Below are 17,819 nucleotides of genomic sequence, written 5' to 3' on the forward strand. Positions count from 1 at the left end.
TATGCTAAAACATAGTCTGAAACTATGGCTGTAAATAAAAACCTGGGTACTTGCATTTCAGTGGAGAGAGAGAGAGAGAGAGAGAGAGAGAGAGAGAAGGGGGAGGGAGGAAGGGGGAGGGAAGGAAGGAAGAAAGGGAGAGGAAAGGAAGGAAGAAAGAGAAAGTGGTGATGGATTATGTGTCTGTAATCCTGGCTACTCAGGGAGGCTGAGATCTGAGGATCATGGTTTAAAGTAAGCCCAGGCAGATAATTTTGAGGGATTAACCAAGAAAAAATCTGAATGTGAAGCTGTAGCTCAAGTGGTAGACTGCCAACTTTGATCAAAAAAGCCAAATGAGAGAGAGAGAGGCTCTGAGTTAAAGACCCAGTCAGGTATAAGGGGAAAAAAAAGAAGGAAAAAGAATGACAGCAACAGTGGCAGTAGTGTGGTAGTGGTAGAGTTGGTGAGGAATGTGTGAATTCTGGAACGATTCTGGTATATAGCCAGTATCATTTGTGAAGGAAGTATACTTGCATTGAGAGAGGATTAAAGAATGATTCAAGCTGGGTGTCAGTGACTCACACCTGTAATCCCAGCTACTCAGGATGCTGAGATTTGAGGATCGTGGTTCAAAGCCAGCCTGGGCAGGAAAGTCCATGTAACTTTTATCTCCAATTAACTCCCAGAAAACAAGAAGTGGCACTGTGGCTCAAGTAGTAGAGCAGTAGCCTTGAGCTGAATAGCTCACAGACAGTGAGCCCAGAGTTCAAGCCCCCCAACACACACACACACACACACACACACACACACACACACACACACACACACACACACACACACAGAATGATTAAAAATTGGTTTGTTTTACTGTTTTTCCAAACATGGGCAGAGTTGGGGAAATTACAGGCTCAACAGCATTGTTAGGAGTGAGTTCAAAGTACTTGTGGCTTCTAGCCTTTGATCATGTAGGTAAGTCAGGACACATGACTGAAGTCAACTTGGCAGGAAGAAAGGAAGAAGGGCTGACAAGTCAGACAATATCTGTGACACTGAAAGTTTCCCCATATACATCTATATGTTCTTCAAAAAGGGGACTGAGCAACTGGGCTGTTTCTGCTGCTGCTTGCTCTTAGCACAGTCATTTCTGTGGTCTGAGAAAGGGAAGTTACAACAGAAACGAAGCTGTGCACCTGCTTGGGCCCAGTAATAAACCAACTAGGGGAGGCGAATTACAGATGGAAGCAGGTGGCTTTGAGGAGTGGGACTTTGAAATGAGCACACCACGGAAAGAAAACAAAAGCAATTCATTAAGGCACGTACTGCTGTTCCCGTTATCAAGTCACTTCGCGGGAAGATGGTGAGTAAGGTGTCCATGGGTGGCACTGGGGTGTGCATCAGGCCGCGTAGCTTTTGAGAAGGTGCAGTTTCTGGCACAAGCACCGGCAGGAAATCCCCTGCTTAAGTTTTGTTTTCCCAGCCAGGCCAGACCCTACAGACCACGTGCCCAGAGTTACAGGTGGGAGGTTGGACCCAGCAATGCCTGTACTAAGTGTGGGGTGGGGGTGGGGAGGTCCCTGTTGAGAAGCTCATTCCTAAGGGACCCGGGCGGGCGGGGCTTCCTTCGTCCTCACTCCCTACAGACCCACAGACCCGCGGACCTTCGTGGGACAGGGAGCGCACCCCGCGGACCTTCGTGGGACAGGGAGCGCACCCAGCTCCAAGTGTGGGACCTTGGCTAACTAGTTTGGAGCAAAACTGAGAGCTACGCGACAACAGTATAAAATACATCTTTTACAGTGACAACAGGGGTTGTACCATGGGGGAAGAAAATCCAAAGAAACAACAACAAAAATCACATAGTACATTATAAATAAATTAAAAAGAACAGCAACAAAGATGTGTCCCTATCTTGGGGTTCATTTCGCTTAGCATCAGATTATATGGTCATATAATCTGATACATATCATATACATACATACATACATATCATATCATATCATATCATATCATATCATATTATATCATATCATATGTACATAGCTTTTGACCTCTTCTCCTTGTCCTAGACATGTACTAGTTATTGCAGATAAGGGAAACCATGGGACCTATGTTTCTTTGGGCCTGGCTTACTTCATTTAATATAATTTTTTCCAAGTCTTTCCATTTCCTAACAAATGAGGCAATGTCATTCTTTCTGATGAAAGCATAGAATTCATATGTATATGTATGTATATATGTATATATGTGAATATATATAATATATATCACATTTCCTGGGTCAAAGCTACATGAGCAAGGTAATGAGTCCATTTCCCATCAGGCCTTGGTACACCCCAACTCCTCCCTCTCCACCCCCACAAAGTTGTAAAGTTTGTTTTCAACATACTGTCTTGTACATCTCATTGTTACAATATGTTCAGCATTTTGTTATTTCCCTTCCCCTCCCCAAATTAGAAAAATGTATATACAAGATGCAGTGACCCCTCTGTGCAGTATCTTTGTAATAAAAAATATATATTAAGAAAAAAAGAAAAAAACTGTAAAATAAAATACATCTTTTTAAGTCCTCAACGGACAATTTCTAGAAATTGCAAAAGAAAAAATGATGTCTTATTTTAGCATAAGGACTTTTTTTAATTTTTTAAAAATCTTTTATTTTTTAATTTTTTTAAACCTTTTTTGGGGGGGTCTAGTCGTGGGGCCTGAACTCTGGGCCTGGGCGCTGTCCCTCAGCTCTTCAGCTCAAGGCTAGCGCTCTACCACTTGAGCCACAGCACCACTTCCGGCTTTTTTCTTTTTGCTTATGTGGTGCTGAGGAATGGAACCCAGGGCCTCAGGCATGCAAGGCAAGCGCTCTACCACTAAGCCACCTTCCCAGCCCATAGCATAAGGACTTTTTTAAGATGAGAGAAAAGTTTATTAAAATAGAAAGATGACAGGACTGGGAATGTGGCTTCATTGGTAGAGTGTTAGCCTAACATGCATGAAGCCCTGGGTTCTATTTTTCAATACCACGTACACATAAAAAGCTGGAAGTGGTGCTGTGACTCAAGGGGTAGACAGTGCAAGCCTTGACCAAAACAAGTTCAGGGATAGTGCCCAGGCCTGAGTTCAAGCTCCGGACTGGCAAAAAATGAAAATAAAAAACAGGAGGACTATAACAGAATGTGGCATAGGCATGCCAGGGGAAGAAAGGCAGTTTAGTCCAAGCGACCATCGTTTTGGCCATCTTCTTACGGAGTCTGACTTTAGGTTAAATAGTGAGGATTTGGATGGCTTTCTTATGGATGGGTTTCCTTTCTGTTTCCTATAAGGTTGTAATGCCAAAGATTGACTGTCCTTTCCTTATTTCCTCATTATTTTGTTCTTCTCACTTACTCATTCTGTTGTAGCCCCCAGCCTCCATCTGCAAGCTGCATAGACCACAATCCAATGATTGACTGATTTTTAATTCTATGTAACTGCTGGGGGTAGATTCTAGGGATTTAATACAGGCCATGAGGTGGATGGTTTAGAAATAAAGTGAGTCTGAAATCCTGGAGCATGAAGTTGTATAACTATCCTAAACATAGGTTATTTCTACTTTGTGTGATGGCGTTTAAGGTAATTCTTTGGATTTATTCGGGTTAGAGATTTTTTTTTTAAAAACGGGCTCGTCCGGGATTTGAACCCGGGACCTCTCGCACCCTAAGCGAGAATCATACCCCTAGACCAACGAGCCACCCCCGGAAAGCTCTGGGGATTTACAACTCCAGTAAGAAAAAGTTTTAGCCATGTCCACAGTTGGCTTTAAAGTTTCTTTTGAGCGATAGGGGCTGTAGTGCTCCCTACTGGAAGAAGCTGGTCACTGCCTTATTTTCGTCCAAATGAGGATGAAGAAGGAAGCTGTAAATCCTTTCACAAGAGTGAAGGAGGCGATCACGGGCTGTGTGCGTGGCCGGTGCCCAAACGCGGCCCTCTTTACCGGGGACGCGCTGCTTTGCTGGCAGCCGGCGAGGCAAGGCTGCGGCCAGTCCCGGGGGCGGCACTCGGCCACGCTCCCTCCGCCGCCGCCTGCCGCCCGCGGGCTCCGCGTTCCCTGCTCCGCGCGTCCCCTGCAGGACCACGGCTCTTTCCACCAGCGCCAAGCGCCACGGCTTCAAAGAGGACGAAAACAATCAGAAAACGGGGGAAAGGATAGGGATGAGAGGCAAAATTAGTAAAATTATAAATATTTAAGCTGCGGAAGGGTGGAAATCTGTAGAAATAGAATAGTAAAGAATATATTTCAGCCCCCTGGCTGGTAGGTAGCGTGGCCGAGCGGTCTAAGGCGCTGGATTAAGGCTCCAGTCTCTTCGGGGGCGTGGGTTCGAATCCCACCGCTGCCAGTAGTACTTTTGAAACGGAATCTGAAAAGGCTGTCACGTTAGATTCCTTCTAAATTATCTCACACAACGTAATGAGGGAAAAGAAGAAAAACACCTAACCACTTTGCTCGTCGTACGCTTTTTAAAAAGAGAAAAGAAGAATGTAGAGTCTTTATCCTGTTTTGGAACTTCTCATATTTACAATATTGCAAAACAAGAAAGAGAAAGAAAGAAAGGAAAGAAAGAAAGGAAAGAAAGAAAGAAAGAAAGAAAGAAAGAAAGAAAGAAAGAAAGAAAGAAAGAAAGAAAGAAAGAAAGAAAGAAGGGAGGGAGGAAGAAAGGGAGGAAGAAAGAGGAAGGAAGGAAGGAAGGAAGGGAGAAAGAAAGAAAGAAAAAGAAAGAAAGAAAGAAAAAGGAAAAGAAAAAAGTAGCACCCACACAAGCTGCCCTTGAACCCCTGTAGGGTGTATTTTGAGCTTATGCCCTGTTATCGCCTGCCAATTACCAAAATTGGCCCTTAGACATGTGTAACATCATCAGAGAATAAATGTGGCACAGGAAGGTCAGGGCAGTGCCACTGGAGTCAGGACAGCTAGGAGACCCGGTGTCAGGATTCCAAGTCTCCCATTACTGAGTAACCTTAAGCAAATGGCTTACTTCTTGTGGTTCTCAATTCCTTATTTCTGTGTAGTTCTTTACTAGCCTTAAATATGAAAACCTGTAAGTGTAGACCATGGAGAGATGAGGAACAGTTTAAGTTTTCCCAGTTTAAAGTACACACATGGCCATGGCCCTGATTCTTGAGGAAATTCCAATCTGAATCTCTAGAAATGAGAAATAAATATTATTTCATTGTGCCTTTGGAGACCAGTAGATGTGGACAAAGTAGAAATATTAATTCCATCATTATTCATCACTTTGTATCATACACATGGCTCAGTGCTGAGGGGTACAGTAGGCACTCAATAAAAGGGTGGAAGTAAAAAAGAAACCATTGTAAATAATAGCTATAGTAACATGTGCTAAGAAGGAAAGTAGTGTAGTGTGGTGATGACAGGTGGCTATTTTGGAAAGGTGGTCAGACAGGTGTCTCTAAAGAATGACATATGAAGGCAGGAGTAGAGAAATGGTACCAAAGATACTCTAGGAATAGGAGACAACATCTGTAGTTGAAGAGCAATGAGGAAGCCATTGGAGCTGGAATAGAAGGTTGGAGAGGCAGGGATCTGAGATCAGAGAGCCATCTTGGCCAGAGCACACAAGAGCAAGATCACAAATTTTGTCCTAAGTGTGAGGAAAAGCTATTGGACATTTTCAAGCTGGGAAGAATATTAGTTTGCTTTTATTTAATAGTAGGATAGAACTTGTTACCTGCGCATTAAAGAATAGACTTGGTAGCCAGTGACTCATATCTGTAATCCTAGTTACTTAGGAAGCTGAGATCTGAGGACTGCAGTTGGAAGCCAACCTGGGCAGAAAAGTCCCCATGAGACCCTTGTCTCCAATTATCCACTCAAAAACCAGAAGTGGCAATGTGGTTCAAAGTGGCCCTGAGTTCAAGCCCCACCACGGATGGGAGGCTGGGGGTGGGGGGGAACATGGAATTGGAAGATGAGCTAGAAGGTTACTATGAAGAGGTGGTGGCTAGACTATGTTGAGCAAGTTGAACATAGTGACTGTGGGGAATGGGTGATGCTGAAGCAGCAGGCAGCACTCTTTAATGGTAGATTCCAGGTGTTTCCATGCAAGGGGATGAAGAATACATCTCTGTAGGGGGAGGGGGTGAAGGGCATAGCTATCATGTGATGTGAGAGATCTATTTCCAGAGAGGTGGATGCTAGTGGGATTACAACAGGAGCGGTAGACCAAAAACACCAATTGTGACAAGTTGATTTTGAGGTGCCTGTAACTCATTCCCATGGGGCACACAGGTGACAATAGGGACCAAACTGATTATTAAAAGTAGATTTTGTTTCAAACCACACAACTGAATAAGTGTAGACAGCCACAAAGGAGAGGCAAGAAAACACTTGAAAATTGTGAGGCCTAGGAAAAGAGTCATAGAAAGAATTTGGAAAGTGGACTCCTGAGTGGAGGTGTGCAGTACCTATGCTAATGAGAAGTGGAGACTGAGAATTGATCAGTCATTGGTAACCTTGATGAAAGGAATGGAGAGATGAAAATGCTTGAATCATAGCTGGTTGAGGTGAAGGATCTGGTTAAGGGAAGGAAACTGAGACAAAGAAGGCCCAACTTCTAAGGATTTTTTAAAAATTCGATATTGAGAAAAGCTAATTGGTGTGGAAGGAAAAGGATGGTTAAGACGGAAGAAGTTTTAAAAAATTTTTACAGCACATCTCTCTGCTTGTGGGGACTGCCCTTGCTCACTGGGACAAACAGCTGCTGTGTGTATTAAAGTGGAAAAAGGAGCCTGTGGGGAGGGAATGGTTGACTGGGGAAACCAGGTCCCAGCTTGGAGAGCAGTAATGAGAATCACCAGAGGAGGCAGGGTGTCCTTAAGTAAATGTGAAAGCTGAAAATCCAGCCTTTAAGCAAGCCAGAAGTCAAGACTTCATTGTAGATAGGATGGCCCTCTACTGCCAGAAAGGGAACTAAGTTAACTTCTAATGGATTAGTTATCCATTCAATAAAGTAAGCTAAGAGTCCACAAAGCATTCTATTTTAATTTAGCCTTATGAATTTTGCCTTTGGTAATGTTCATTCTCTCATCACTATATTGCTCTGCTGGAGTGAACAGGATTTATGGTTTCACTCACTGGGTTGTGTGGGAAAAATAAGGAAAGAATGAAAACAACAGGTTTGGGGAGGGAGAAAGAACTGAAGAAAAGGAAAAGACCTTTACTATTTGGTAATCTTTTTTAAAGGATACACATCACTCAGATAAACGCACATACACAGACAGGAAAATGGCATGTTGCTTTGCCCATAAGCACCACCCCCCCCCCCCCCGGGGGCCGTGAAGCATTTGCTGGTAATGAGAAGCACTTTGTAAAGCACAACGGGACATGTAACTGCAAGCTGTCTGCTTGGCCACTTCAAGGTCCTGATAAGAGACTTGGAAGGCAATTTTCCTAAGCCGAATACAGAGAACAAAACACGAGACTTTTCTCCTTTAAACAAAACTGGGCTCGTCCGGGATTTGAACCCGGGACCTCTCGCACCCTAAGCGAGAATCATACCCCTAGACCAACGAGCCGCCCTAACAAGCTCTTTTTGATTCCGCCTCAAGGCTCATTTGCGTCATTGTGCGTGTAAAATGTGTGATGTGCAGTAGCGTCGCCTGCTGGCCAGAACGCGCCTACACACACATCGGCTCCCGCACCAGTCAAGTCCGGGTGCTGGGAAGCACCCGAACAAAACAACTTCCGGCAGCAGAAGTAAATCCCTGCCACTTCAAACATCGCAGAAAGGAGCTGGGAAGGCGGGGATCGTAAGAACTTCACGAATGGGTGTGTGCATTCACGGAAGAAAAGAATAAGGAACTACAGGCCCCAGCGAGATTTGAACTCGCGACCCCTGGTTTACAAGACCAGTGCTCTAACCCCTGAGCTATGGAGCCCTCACCTATCCGTTCTTTTTCTTCTTCTCACCTTATAGATGCATAGTGTAAGCTAATGTGTTGAGCAATTAATAGGTTTTTAATCAAATCATCAAACCCAAGGTCTTCCGCTGCTACAAACACGGAATTTACCAGCCTCTACGAGATTCCGACTTGAGCAGAGCCACTGCCCGCCGTCTTCCTGCCCCTCGTCTCGATCGCTTGTGCCCGTGCTGCACGGAAAGGTGGTAGAGTAAGAATTCCGCACGTGGAGCCCACGGGGAGGCCCCTGAAACTGAGAGGACAGTAGAGGCTGCCTGATACTGACGGTAAAATCCAGGGGGAGGTGAGATGTACAGGGCTTTAACCTTTTCCAACCCAGAAAGTTAAGCCCCTCATTTTGCTTATTTGGAATTAGGGGAAGAAGGAAACAGGGAAAATAACTGTCATGTTGGAGATAAAGACTCCCTAAAGACACAGATATCTCCACGCACGGTTGGTTCCAAAAACGATTATTATTTTAAAATAACATTTACAATTTTCAAAACTTTGTTCTACTAAACAAGAACTAAAAATACATTTTGCTAAGAAATATTTTACACCTAAGTATCACTGAGGATCTAGGAGTACGGAAGGGCTGAGCAGGAGCGCGTCTCGGCCTGATCCAGAATTGAGCTGGAGTCAGGCCTGTGCTCCGCGCCTGCTCCGGGCTGTTTATTTTTCACTTTCATTGTCCAGGACCACAACGTTTGTCAGAAATCTGCTCACGATTCTTGGTCTCCTTCCTTTTTTTATTATGTAAACGAAAATTTACAAATGCCGTGGCCCTAATAGTTCCTAACCCTTCCACCTTCCACCTTCTTTCAGAACATGCAATGAATCCCCAGAGGGCTTTTTTTTTTTTTTTTAAGCCCACCTCCAATTTTCCTTTCCTCTGTGTCTAGACTAAAGAACATTTATGCTAATAATTATTGATTACATGTGCTAATTTTTAATAAAAAGGTTACCCAGGAAGACTCTCCAAAGAATGCTTATGTTTACTGAGGAATCACAGAACATTGCAAAGGGAACACGCTTGCTATGTAAGACCTCTGCCATTTCAAATCAGTGTAACCGACTCCATTTTGTGAAGTACTCTATGATGCCTAGAAGGAAAGCTGTTTTACTTTGCTTTGCAGTTATTGTTTTTCTGAACTCAAGCAGAACCTTCTTTGCAACCTGTTTTGACAATATATTTCCTAAAAGTAACTGATGATTCCAGCAGCATCCTGTAACAGTTAAATGAACTAACACTGCCAGACAGAACTGTCTTCTACCATACCAGCGTTTACATGTTTGAAATCAGGGTCTGGGTGCTAACTCTGTCCTTCAGTTTTTGCTTCCCCCCTCCCCTCAAGGCTATACTCTACCATTTGACCACAGCTCCACTTCTTGCTTTTTGCTGGTTAATTCCACCAAAGAAAAATAGCACTTTTCTAGACCACTGAGAGCACTGCCTCGAGTATCATGGATTTGTCTTCCTATTCTGGCTTGGAACTGTGATCCTCAGATCCCAGCCTCCTGAGTAGCTAGGATTACAGGTGTAAGCTACCAGGACCCAGTGCCTTCTTTTTTGTATATTTTCTTCCTCCTCTCCCTCCTTTTCTGGGTCCTCCTGGGATCCTTGCCTTCCACTCCTCCAGACCTTCCCTTCCTCTTACCTACCTCTCACCAAGAAATATCTTCCTGGGCCTCCAAGGTCTTGATCAAAGAGAAAGATTTATTTTTCCCTTGGTGGGGAGAGTGGATGGTTGGTTTGTTGTAGCAGAAATTGAGAGGTTAGGTTTTGCTTTGTTACTAGTACTTACTAGGAAGAAGGGAGAAAAAATAAGTTTGGACTGTAGCTTGGCAGTAGAGCTCTACTAAGAATGAATAAAATTCTGGGTTCAATCCCAACACCAAAAGTAAACCCCCCCCCCCAAAAAAAAAGAAAGAAAGAAAAGAAAAGAAAGAAAATCATGAAGCCTGGGTACCTGTAGATAAATTGGACATTCCTGACATTGCTACATAGTTCCTTTCTTTGTGTAATTTTCACATCACTTCCTTTTCTTTCTCTAAAAGGTAATAGCCTGTCTTCCAGTGTTTATTTTTCCTTCTTTCTGAAATTTAGTTCTGTATTATTTTTCCAAGATTCCTTTAACTTTGGTATTGCTGTTCATCTTCTTCTAATGACTCCCAGAATCTGCCCTGTCTAGTCTGAAGTTCTAACACCCTAGAAAGTGTCTGTTAAGCCATCCTTTCCTTCCAAAACAGAGTAAATAGACTGAAATACCCGCCCAGCCTCCCCACTCTCCGGTCCCTACCAGGCTGCTGGTTTCCCAGCATTCTTTACTTCCACTAAGGAAAATAGAATTTTCTAGAACATTGAGAGCACTGTTGTTGTTGTTTGTGTAGTTTTACTCCTATGACATTTTTGTCCCCAGAACCCTCACTGTTCCTCAGTTCCATTCCATTTCATCCCCTTGCTGATAAAAAGATGTTTTCTGATTTCTGTCTCCACTGACTTAGGCCATTTGTTACTTCTTGCCTTATTTCTGCTTTCCTCACTTCTCTAGTCTTGAACCCCTATGTTTCCTTTGTCCCTTTTCTTCTTTCTGTTGACATCCTCTGCCAATTCTCCAGCTACAACCTTCACATCTACCAAAACCCCACCCCACTCTTCCTGTTACTTTTTTCAACACTTCTGTCTCTCTTTTTCATGATTCACTATACACACTTTCCTAAAAGCTTCCTTACTGAGACTATAGCAATATTTCTGTCAGTTTCTAGATCAAAATTCTCTTTTCATTTTCATCACTCCTTCTCATTGTCATAAATATGTTACCATGTTGTCTTGTAAAGTTTATTAGCAGTGCTAGATATACCTGTAATACTAGCACTCAAGCGGCTGAGACAGGAGAATCTTGAGTTCAAGGCCAACCTGACCTTACTTTTAAAAACAAAAAACAGAACGAAAGAAAACAAAAAAGAAAAAACCCCAAACAGAACACTGATGGCCCATGCCTGTAATCCTAGGTACTCTAGAGGCTGAGATCTGAGAAACATGGTTCAAAGCCAGCCAAAGCAGGAAAGTTGATAAGACTCTTACTGCCAAAAAGCCAGAAGTGGAGTTGTGGCTAAAACCCGTAGAAACTATCCCTGAGGGGGGGTAAGCTCAGGATTGGCACAAAAACATGAACAAACGATCAAAAAACAAAACAGCCATAGTTAAAGCCCCAGGACCAGCACAAAAATAATTTTTTAATTACCTCTTTTATCTGGCTTTTTTCTTTCCTTTTCCTTTTCTTTCTTTCAGGTTGTTGTTGTTGTTGTTGTTTTTGTTTTTTCGTGGGGTGTGAGCTCTGGGCCTGGATGCTGTCTTTGAGTTCTTCAGGCTCAAGGCTAGCACTCTACCACTTGGGCCATAACACCACTTCTGGTTTTCTGGTGGTTTATTGGAGATAAGAGTCTCAGACTTTCCTTTCCAGGCGAGCTTCAAACTACAATTCTCAGCTCAGCCTCCTGAGTAACTAGGATTACAGGTATGAGCCACCGGCTCCCAGACTGACTTTTTTTTTTTTTGCGGGGGTGGGGGGGGTGGGGGGGTGGGGGGGTGGGGTGGGGTGGGGGGGCATGGTTAATTGGAGACAAGACTCTCAAGGACTTTTCCTGCCAGGGCTGGCTTTGAACCATGATCCTGAGATCTCAGCCTCCTTACAGGCGTGAGCCACTGGCACTGGGCAAATTATAACTTTCTAGAAATGGAAATAGATTATTTGTTCAAATGCAATGTTTTTTTCTAAGCTGGCCACTCCTGAATATAATGACATTAGAAACATTCTAGAATAGTGACATTCTAGAAGAATATGTCACTGCTGGGTACCAATAGCTTACACCTGTAGTCCTAGCTACTCAGGAGGCTGAGATCTGAGGATCATGATTCAAAGCCAGCCTGGGCAGGAAAGTCTGTGAGACTCTTATCTCCAATTAACCATCAAAAAAACAGAAGTGGTGCTGTGGCTTAAGTGGTTGGGTGCTAGCCTATATCTGAAGAGTGCAGGGACAGCATCCAAACCCAGAGTTCAGGCCCCATGACTGACAAATAAAATCCTGCTTTCTTTTCAGGATTAGATAGCAAACAATTTCCCCTTGTTTTAATGATTATTTCTTACTAGCAAAGGGATGTTTTCCACATGCACATCTACCTTTTGTATTACTTATTCTCTGTGTTGTTTATAACTTTCCAAAGGGCATGCATTTTTGAGGTATGTTTCCTTAATTGCCATATTAGTTATTAAAGATAATGGAAAATTAACAGAATCAGGATGACCAGGCTACCTAAAATTCAGCCAGTGCAAACAGGTCTGAAAGATTATGAGATAATAAATTCTAATTTAAAATTCACATCTCATGATTAGATAGATACATCTACTCAATAATCACAAAAGAGACTTGTGAAATTAAGGCTCACAGTCATCAGAAAGTTGTTCTCTTTCCCGGTGCTGGTGGCTCATGCCTAGCTACTCAGGGAGCTGAAATCTGAGGATTGTGAGCCAGAAAACTCCATAAGACTCTCATCTCTAACTGGACTGAAACACACACACACACACACACACACACACACACACACACACACACACACACACACACACACACACACCACAAAAACCTGTTTTCTGAAACACACACACACACCACAAAAACCTGTTTTCTTTTTAAAAAAAAATCAGGATAAGGATTCCAGTAATTGGATTGAGATAGCAAAACCCTTTTGTGATTGAGTAGACAAGCAAAAAAAAAAAAAAAAAGCCAAAAGCTCAGAAAAGATAAGCCATACTTCTTCAAGCTGGAAACAAACCAACAACCTAGGGATGACTATAGCTTCCTGCAGTTCCCTGCCCTGTCCACTAAACCACCGGAGGAACAGAGTGAAAGGAGCTGTGTAGACTCCCAGGAATCCCGTAAACGCTGGCGGAAGGCGAGCTCTAGGCTCGGGATCGGAGGTTTCTAGGAGATCTATGAAATAAGCGGAAGCTGAGATGTCTGGCAGAGGAATGGCAGGCTGAAGCTGGGAAAGCAATACGGAACGGCGGGGCCAAGGACAAAGCGGCCGCAGCCGGGGGCAGGGAGTGCGCGGGGCTCGAGAGACTCGTTCCTAAACCCGGAACGAGGGCCCCTCGGCCGGGCGGGTCGGGCAGCGCCCTCCGCTCGCTGGGGGACGCAGGCGCCCCTTTTGGAGGGATCGATCCCCGGGCTTCCCACCCTGAGCTTTTCCCTTCCCAGTCTCCAGGATCTGATTTTCGTTTAAAGATCATAAAGTGCTTGCTTCCTCTTAAAAAAAAATTAACTAAAACACTCCTTTTTTGAGAAAGGGATCAGAAGTCCAAGTAGGATATGAACTCACAAACTTCAACTAGTAAGGCCAAGACTCTTAACACCTATGCTACAAGGCCACCACCTACACAGTTTTTCTGCACTGGTATCCTCTAACCTGAGGTGACCACAGATTGTTTTAGCCCTGATCCTTTAAACTCAAACTACTCAAACACATGAAGAGGAAACAACACACTGTTGCATAACAGCTGGGTCATGAAGAAATAAAAGGCGGAATCGGAAAGTTCCTGCAATCCAATGAAAATGAAAACATCATACCAGAATCTCTAGGATACAGTAAAAACAATGTTGAGAGGAAAGTTAATAGCTCTAACTGCTTACATAAAGAGAACAGAAATCACTCAAGTAAGTAACCTCATGATGCAACTAAAGCCTCTAGAAAAACAGGAACAAACCAACCCCCAAACTACCAGACACAGAGATAGTAAAGATCAGAGTAGAAATCAGTGAATTAGAGACTAAATAAAATTGTACATCGAATCAACAAACAAAAAGCCGGTTCTTTGAAAAAGTTAATGACAAACCCACCAGGCACTAGTGGCTCATGTCAGTGATCTTAGCTACTTGGGAAGCTGAAATCTGAGGATTGAGTTTTAGAGCCAGCTTGAGCAAGAAAGTCTGTGGCTTTTTTTGCTTTCTTTTTAATTTTTATTGTAAAGGTGATGTACAGAGGAGTTGCAGTTATGTAAGTCAATAAATGAGTATATTTCTTGTTTTTTGTTGTTGTTTTGGGGTTTTTTGTAGATCGTGGAGCACTTTACCACTTGAGTACAGCACCACTTCCGGTTTTCTGGTGTTAATTGGAGATAAGAGTCTCAAGGACCCTGATCCTCAGATCTCAGCCTCCTGATTTAGGGAAGTATAACTCCTTTGTACAACTACTCACTAATTATAGTAATAGTAGTAGTAGCAGTAGTAAAAATAACTTTCTAGGAGTTGGACTGTGAAGTCAAGGACTTAAAAGAAGACACTTGTCTTGCTCAGATGTTTTATGATATCTCCTTTGTTATTTAGTGAGTTTTCATTTTCTTTTATGGATAAGAGTGTGCTTCTTGGTGTGGGTATGACATTCCAACTCCTTAGGATCGTGTGTGTGTGTGTGTGGTGTGTACATGCGCTGAGGTTTGAACTCAGGAACTTGTGCTATCCCTAAGCTTTTGTGCTCAAGGCTAGCTCTCTATCATTTGAGCCACAGCTGCACTTCTGGCCTTTTTTGGTGGCCAATTGGAGATATGAGTTTTGTGGACTTTTCTGCCTAGGCTGGCTTTGAACTTCAGTGCTTAGATCTCAGTCTCTTGAGTAGTTAGGATGTACCACCTGGCTTCCTTAAGATCTTTATGACCAGCACAGATGAAAGTTGTGCCATCATCCCATCTGTGATGATGGTAAAGGGCAGAAATGCTTACTGAGCTCTATTATTAAGATGGAAAGGCCATCAGGCACCAGTGGCTCATGCCTATAATCCAAGCCACTTAGGAAGCTGAGATCTGAGAATCTCAGTTTTGGCAGAAAAGTCCATGAGACTCTTATCTCTAATTAACCACCAGGATGCTAGAAGTAAATCTGTGGCTCAAGTAGTAGAATGCTGGCCTTAAGCATAAAAGCTAAGAGACAGGGCCCATGCCACAAATTCAAACCCCAGTACTGATATGAGAGAGAGAGAGAGAGAGAGAGAGAGAGAGAGAGAGAGAGAGAGAGAGAGAGAGAGAGAGAGAGAGAGAGAGAGAGAGAGAGAGCACAAGTGTAGAAATAAGAGAAAATCAAGGTGTCCTCCCAGGGAAGTAGAACAAAACTATTCCAAGAACCTATGGTTTCAAATTTGTCTGTTCATTTTTATTCCTTTATATTATAATGACATTTTTTAAACATTCTGACTTTTGAAAACAATTAGAAGGCATTAAGACATACTGAAACTCTGCAATTTTATTTTATTTTGGTGGCAAGAGGTTTGAACTTTGGGTCTTGCACTTGCTAGGCAAGTACTTTCTCCCTTAAGCCATGCACTTAGTAATTTTAAATTTCAATATGTGCAGATATCTTTAAATATTTGACTAGTGGTATGATTCTTCTTTCCAGGGACAGTACCAGCACCCAGGCACTGAACTCCAGTAAGGACACAAATACAAAAATAGTGTGTATTATTATTAATAAAGACCCTGTGATCTTTATCTGAAAAAGTGCAGAACTAAAGTTCATTAATAGTTCCAGATCTCAGGCCTTTGGTGATGTTTATAATAATGATGAAAAGTGACAATGGAGAGGTTTGCACTTAAGGCCAGACATCATTAAGTTCTTCAAAGTGTGTGTGTGTGTGTGTGTGTGTGTGCACGCGCCAGTACTGTGGGGCTTGAACTCAAGATTTTGGGCATTGTCCCTTTGCTTTTTTGCTCAAGGCTGGCATTCTACCATATGAGCCACAGCTCCACTCTGGTAAATTGGAGATGAGTCCCTTCGATTTGTTTTCCTAGGCTGGCCTCAAACTGCAATTCTTGGATCCTAGCCTTCTGAGTAGGTGGAATTACAGGCATGAGCTATCGACACCTGGCAAGTTACTTAACTTTCTTTTTTTTTTTGGTCCAGTTGTGGGGCCTGAACTCTGGGCCTGGGCGCTGTCCCTCAGCTCTTCAGCTCAAGGCTAGTAGTGCCCTACCACTTGAGCCACAGCGCCACTTCCAGCTTTTTCCTTTTTTTTGCTTATGTGGTGCTGAGGAATTGAACCCAGGGCCTCAGGCATGCAAGGCAAACGCTCTACCACTGAGCCAACTTCCCAGCCCCAAGTTACTTAACTTTCATCTTACAGTTTTCTTATGTGTACAATCAGCAAGCAAAATATTCCCTAAAACCTCTGCTACTACCTTCCTGAACATGTCCTTCAAAGCTTCCTTTACTTGTTCATTACGCAAGGCATAGATTAATGGATTCAGCAGTGGTGTCACAAACGTTGTTACCACTGTCACTGCCCAGTTAGTATCCACAAAGCTGCTCTGTGATGGCCGCACGTACAGAAAAGTGGCACTTCCATAGAAGAGGGTGACCACCATCAAGTGTGAAGTACAGGTGGAGAAGGCCTTTTGACGGCCTGATGTGGAGGGGATGTGCAGGACAGCCAGGATTATATGAACATAGGAGGTAGCAGTGATCATCAGTGAAGAGATAATGACAAGTGAGGCTAGGATGAAGTCAGTTTCTTCCAGTATCCTGGTATTGGTGCAGGCCAGGTGGAGCAGTGGGCCACTGTCACAGAAAAAGTGCTGCACCACAGCACTCTGTTTGCAGAAAGGAAGTAAGGCCACTGCCACTGTGGGGCCAAGTACAGGGAGGACTCCCCCCATCCAGCAGGCCAAGGCCAGACGAACGCACACAGCTCTGCTCATGAGCAAGGGGTAGCGCAGAGGGTGGCAGATGGCCAGGTAGCGATCTACAGACATGACTGCCAACAGTAGGAATTCAGAGGCCCCAAGAAAGAAGTAGAAATAAAATTGAGTAATGCATGCAGCAAAGGAAATTGTGTGTTTTCTCCAGAGGAAATTGCTCAGCATCTTAGGAACGATGACAGAAGTGATGAGAATCTCTAGACAAGACAGGTTACCCAAAAAGAAGTACATGGGGGTCTGTAGGCGATTGTTAGCTCCAACCACCCCCACGATCAACGTATTACCCGTCAGAGTCAGCAGATAGACAAGAAGAAACATGGAAAACAATTCTACTTGTGTGCCATTGAGATTTGGGAAGCCTGCCAAGACAAACTCTGTCATCCTACCACTCTGGTTCCCACTGGGAGTCATTCTTGTTTTCACCTGTGACATCATATGAGAACCATCTTGGTAAGAGTAGAGCCTCTTTGGTCCGGAAAGTCATCTAACCATGGAATGGCACACATATTTCCACTTGCTTCAGTCATAAGTCCTATAAATATTTAAAGTATCAAAGGTAATCATCAGATTATATAGCTAGAGAACATTTTAATAAAGGGTGGCTAAAGCATAGCCAATAAAATACCTTCATTTTCACCTTTCTTATGGTCAGATCTGAAATGATAATAGCTCATTGTTATAACAATGTCACTAAACATTTCAGTTGGGTGAAAAATTCAGAAAACAATGATTTTGTGAAAAATATGATTCTCATTCAACCAGGATGAGAACTTGTCCAGATACCTAGTTTTGTGTGTGTGTGTGTGTGTGTGTGTGTGTGTGTGTGTGTGTGTGTGTGTGTGTGTGTGTGTGTGTGTGTGTGTGCGTGCGCGCGCGTGCATGTGTGCTTCTGCCAGTACTGGGGCTTGAACTCCAGGGCTCTATCCCTTACTTTTTACTCAAGGTTGGTACTCTAGCACTTGAGTCACTTCTGGCTTTTTGATAGTTCATTGAGATAAGAGTTTCACAGACTTTTCTGCCCTGGCTGGCTTTGACCCTTGATCCTCAGATCTCAGCCTCTTGAGTAGCTACGACTATAGCATGAGTCACTGGTGCGTGGCTAAGAATTGATTTTAAAATTGTTGGTTCTTTGTTAATAATATTGTT

General features: G+C 43.3%; 1 protein-coding gene and 4 non-coding genes across 5 annotated transcripts; 1 reads left to right on the plus strand and 4 right to left on the minus strand.

Annotated features, from left to right (window-relative positions):
- Nucleotides 1–3,631: 3,631 nt before the first annotated feature.
- Nucleotides 3,632–3,703, minus strand: Trnap-agg (transfer RNA proline (anticodon AGG)). Its single transcript has one exon. It is a non-coding gene; the product is annotated as a tRNA-Pro (tRNA).
- A 564-nt stretch (nt 3,704–4,267) lies between these two features.
- Trnal-aag (transfer RNA leucine (anticodon AAG)) lies at nt 4,268–4,349 on the plus strand. Its single transcript has one exon. It is a non-coding gene; the product is annotated as a tRNA-Leu (tRNA).
- A 3,124-nt stretch (nt 4,350–7,473) lies between these two features.
- Nucleotides 7,474–7,545, minus strand: Trnap-agg (transfer RNA proline (anticodon AGG)). Its single transcript has one exon. It is a non-coding gene; the product is annotated as a tRNA-Pro (tRNA).
- Nucleotides 7,546–7,835: 290 nt separating this feature from the next.
- Trnat-ugu (transfer RNA threonine (anticodon UGU)) lies at nt 7,836–7,908 on the minus strand. The gene has a single exon. It is a non-coding gene; the product is annotated as a tRNA-Thr (tRNA).
- An 8,180-nt stretch (nt 7,909–16,088) lies between these two features.
- Nucleotides 16,089–17,084, minus strand: Or6s1 (olfactory receptor family 6 subfamily S member 1). Its single transcript, XM_070040923.1, has one exon. It carries the CDS (start codon nt 17,082–17,084, stop codon nt 16,089–16,091), a length of 996 nt encoding a protein of 331 aa, XP_069897024.1.
- Between the last annotated feature and the right edge of the window lie 735 nt (nt 17,085–17,819).

This window comes from Dipodomys merriami, unplaced genomic scaffold (genome assembly GCF_024711535.1).
Source record: "Dipodomys merriami isolate MVZ:Mamm:240054 unplaced genomic scaffold, mDipMer1.0.p SCAF_1, whole genome shotgun sequence".
Classification (NCBI taxonomy): Eukaryota; Metazoa; Chordata; class Mammalia; order Rodentia; family Heteromyidae; genus Dipodomys; species Dipodomys merriami.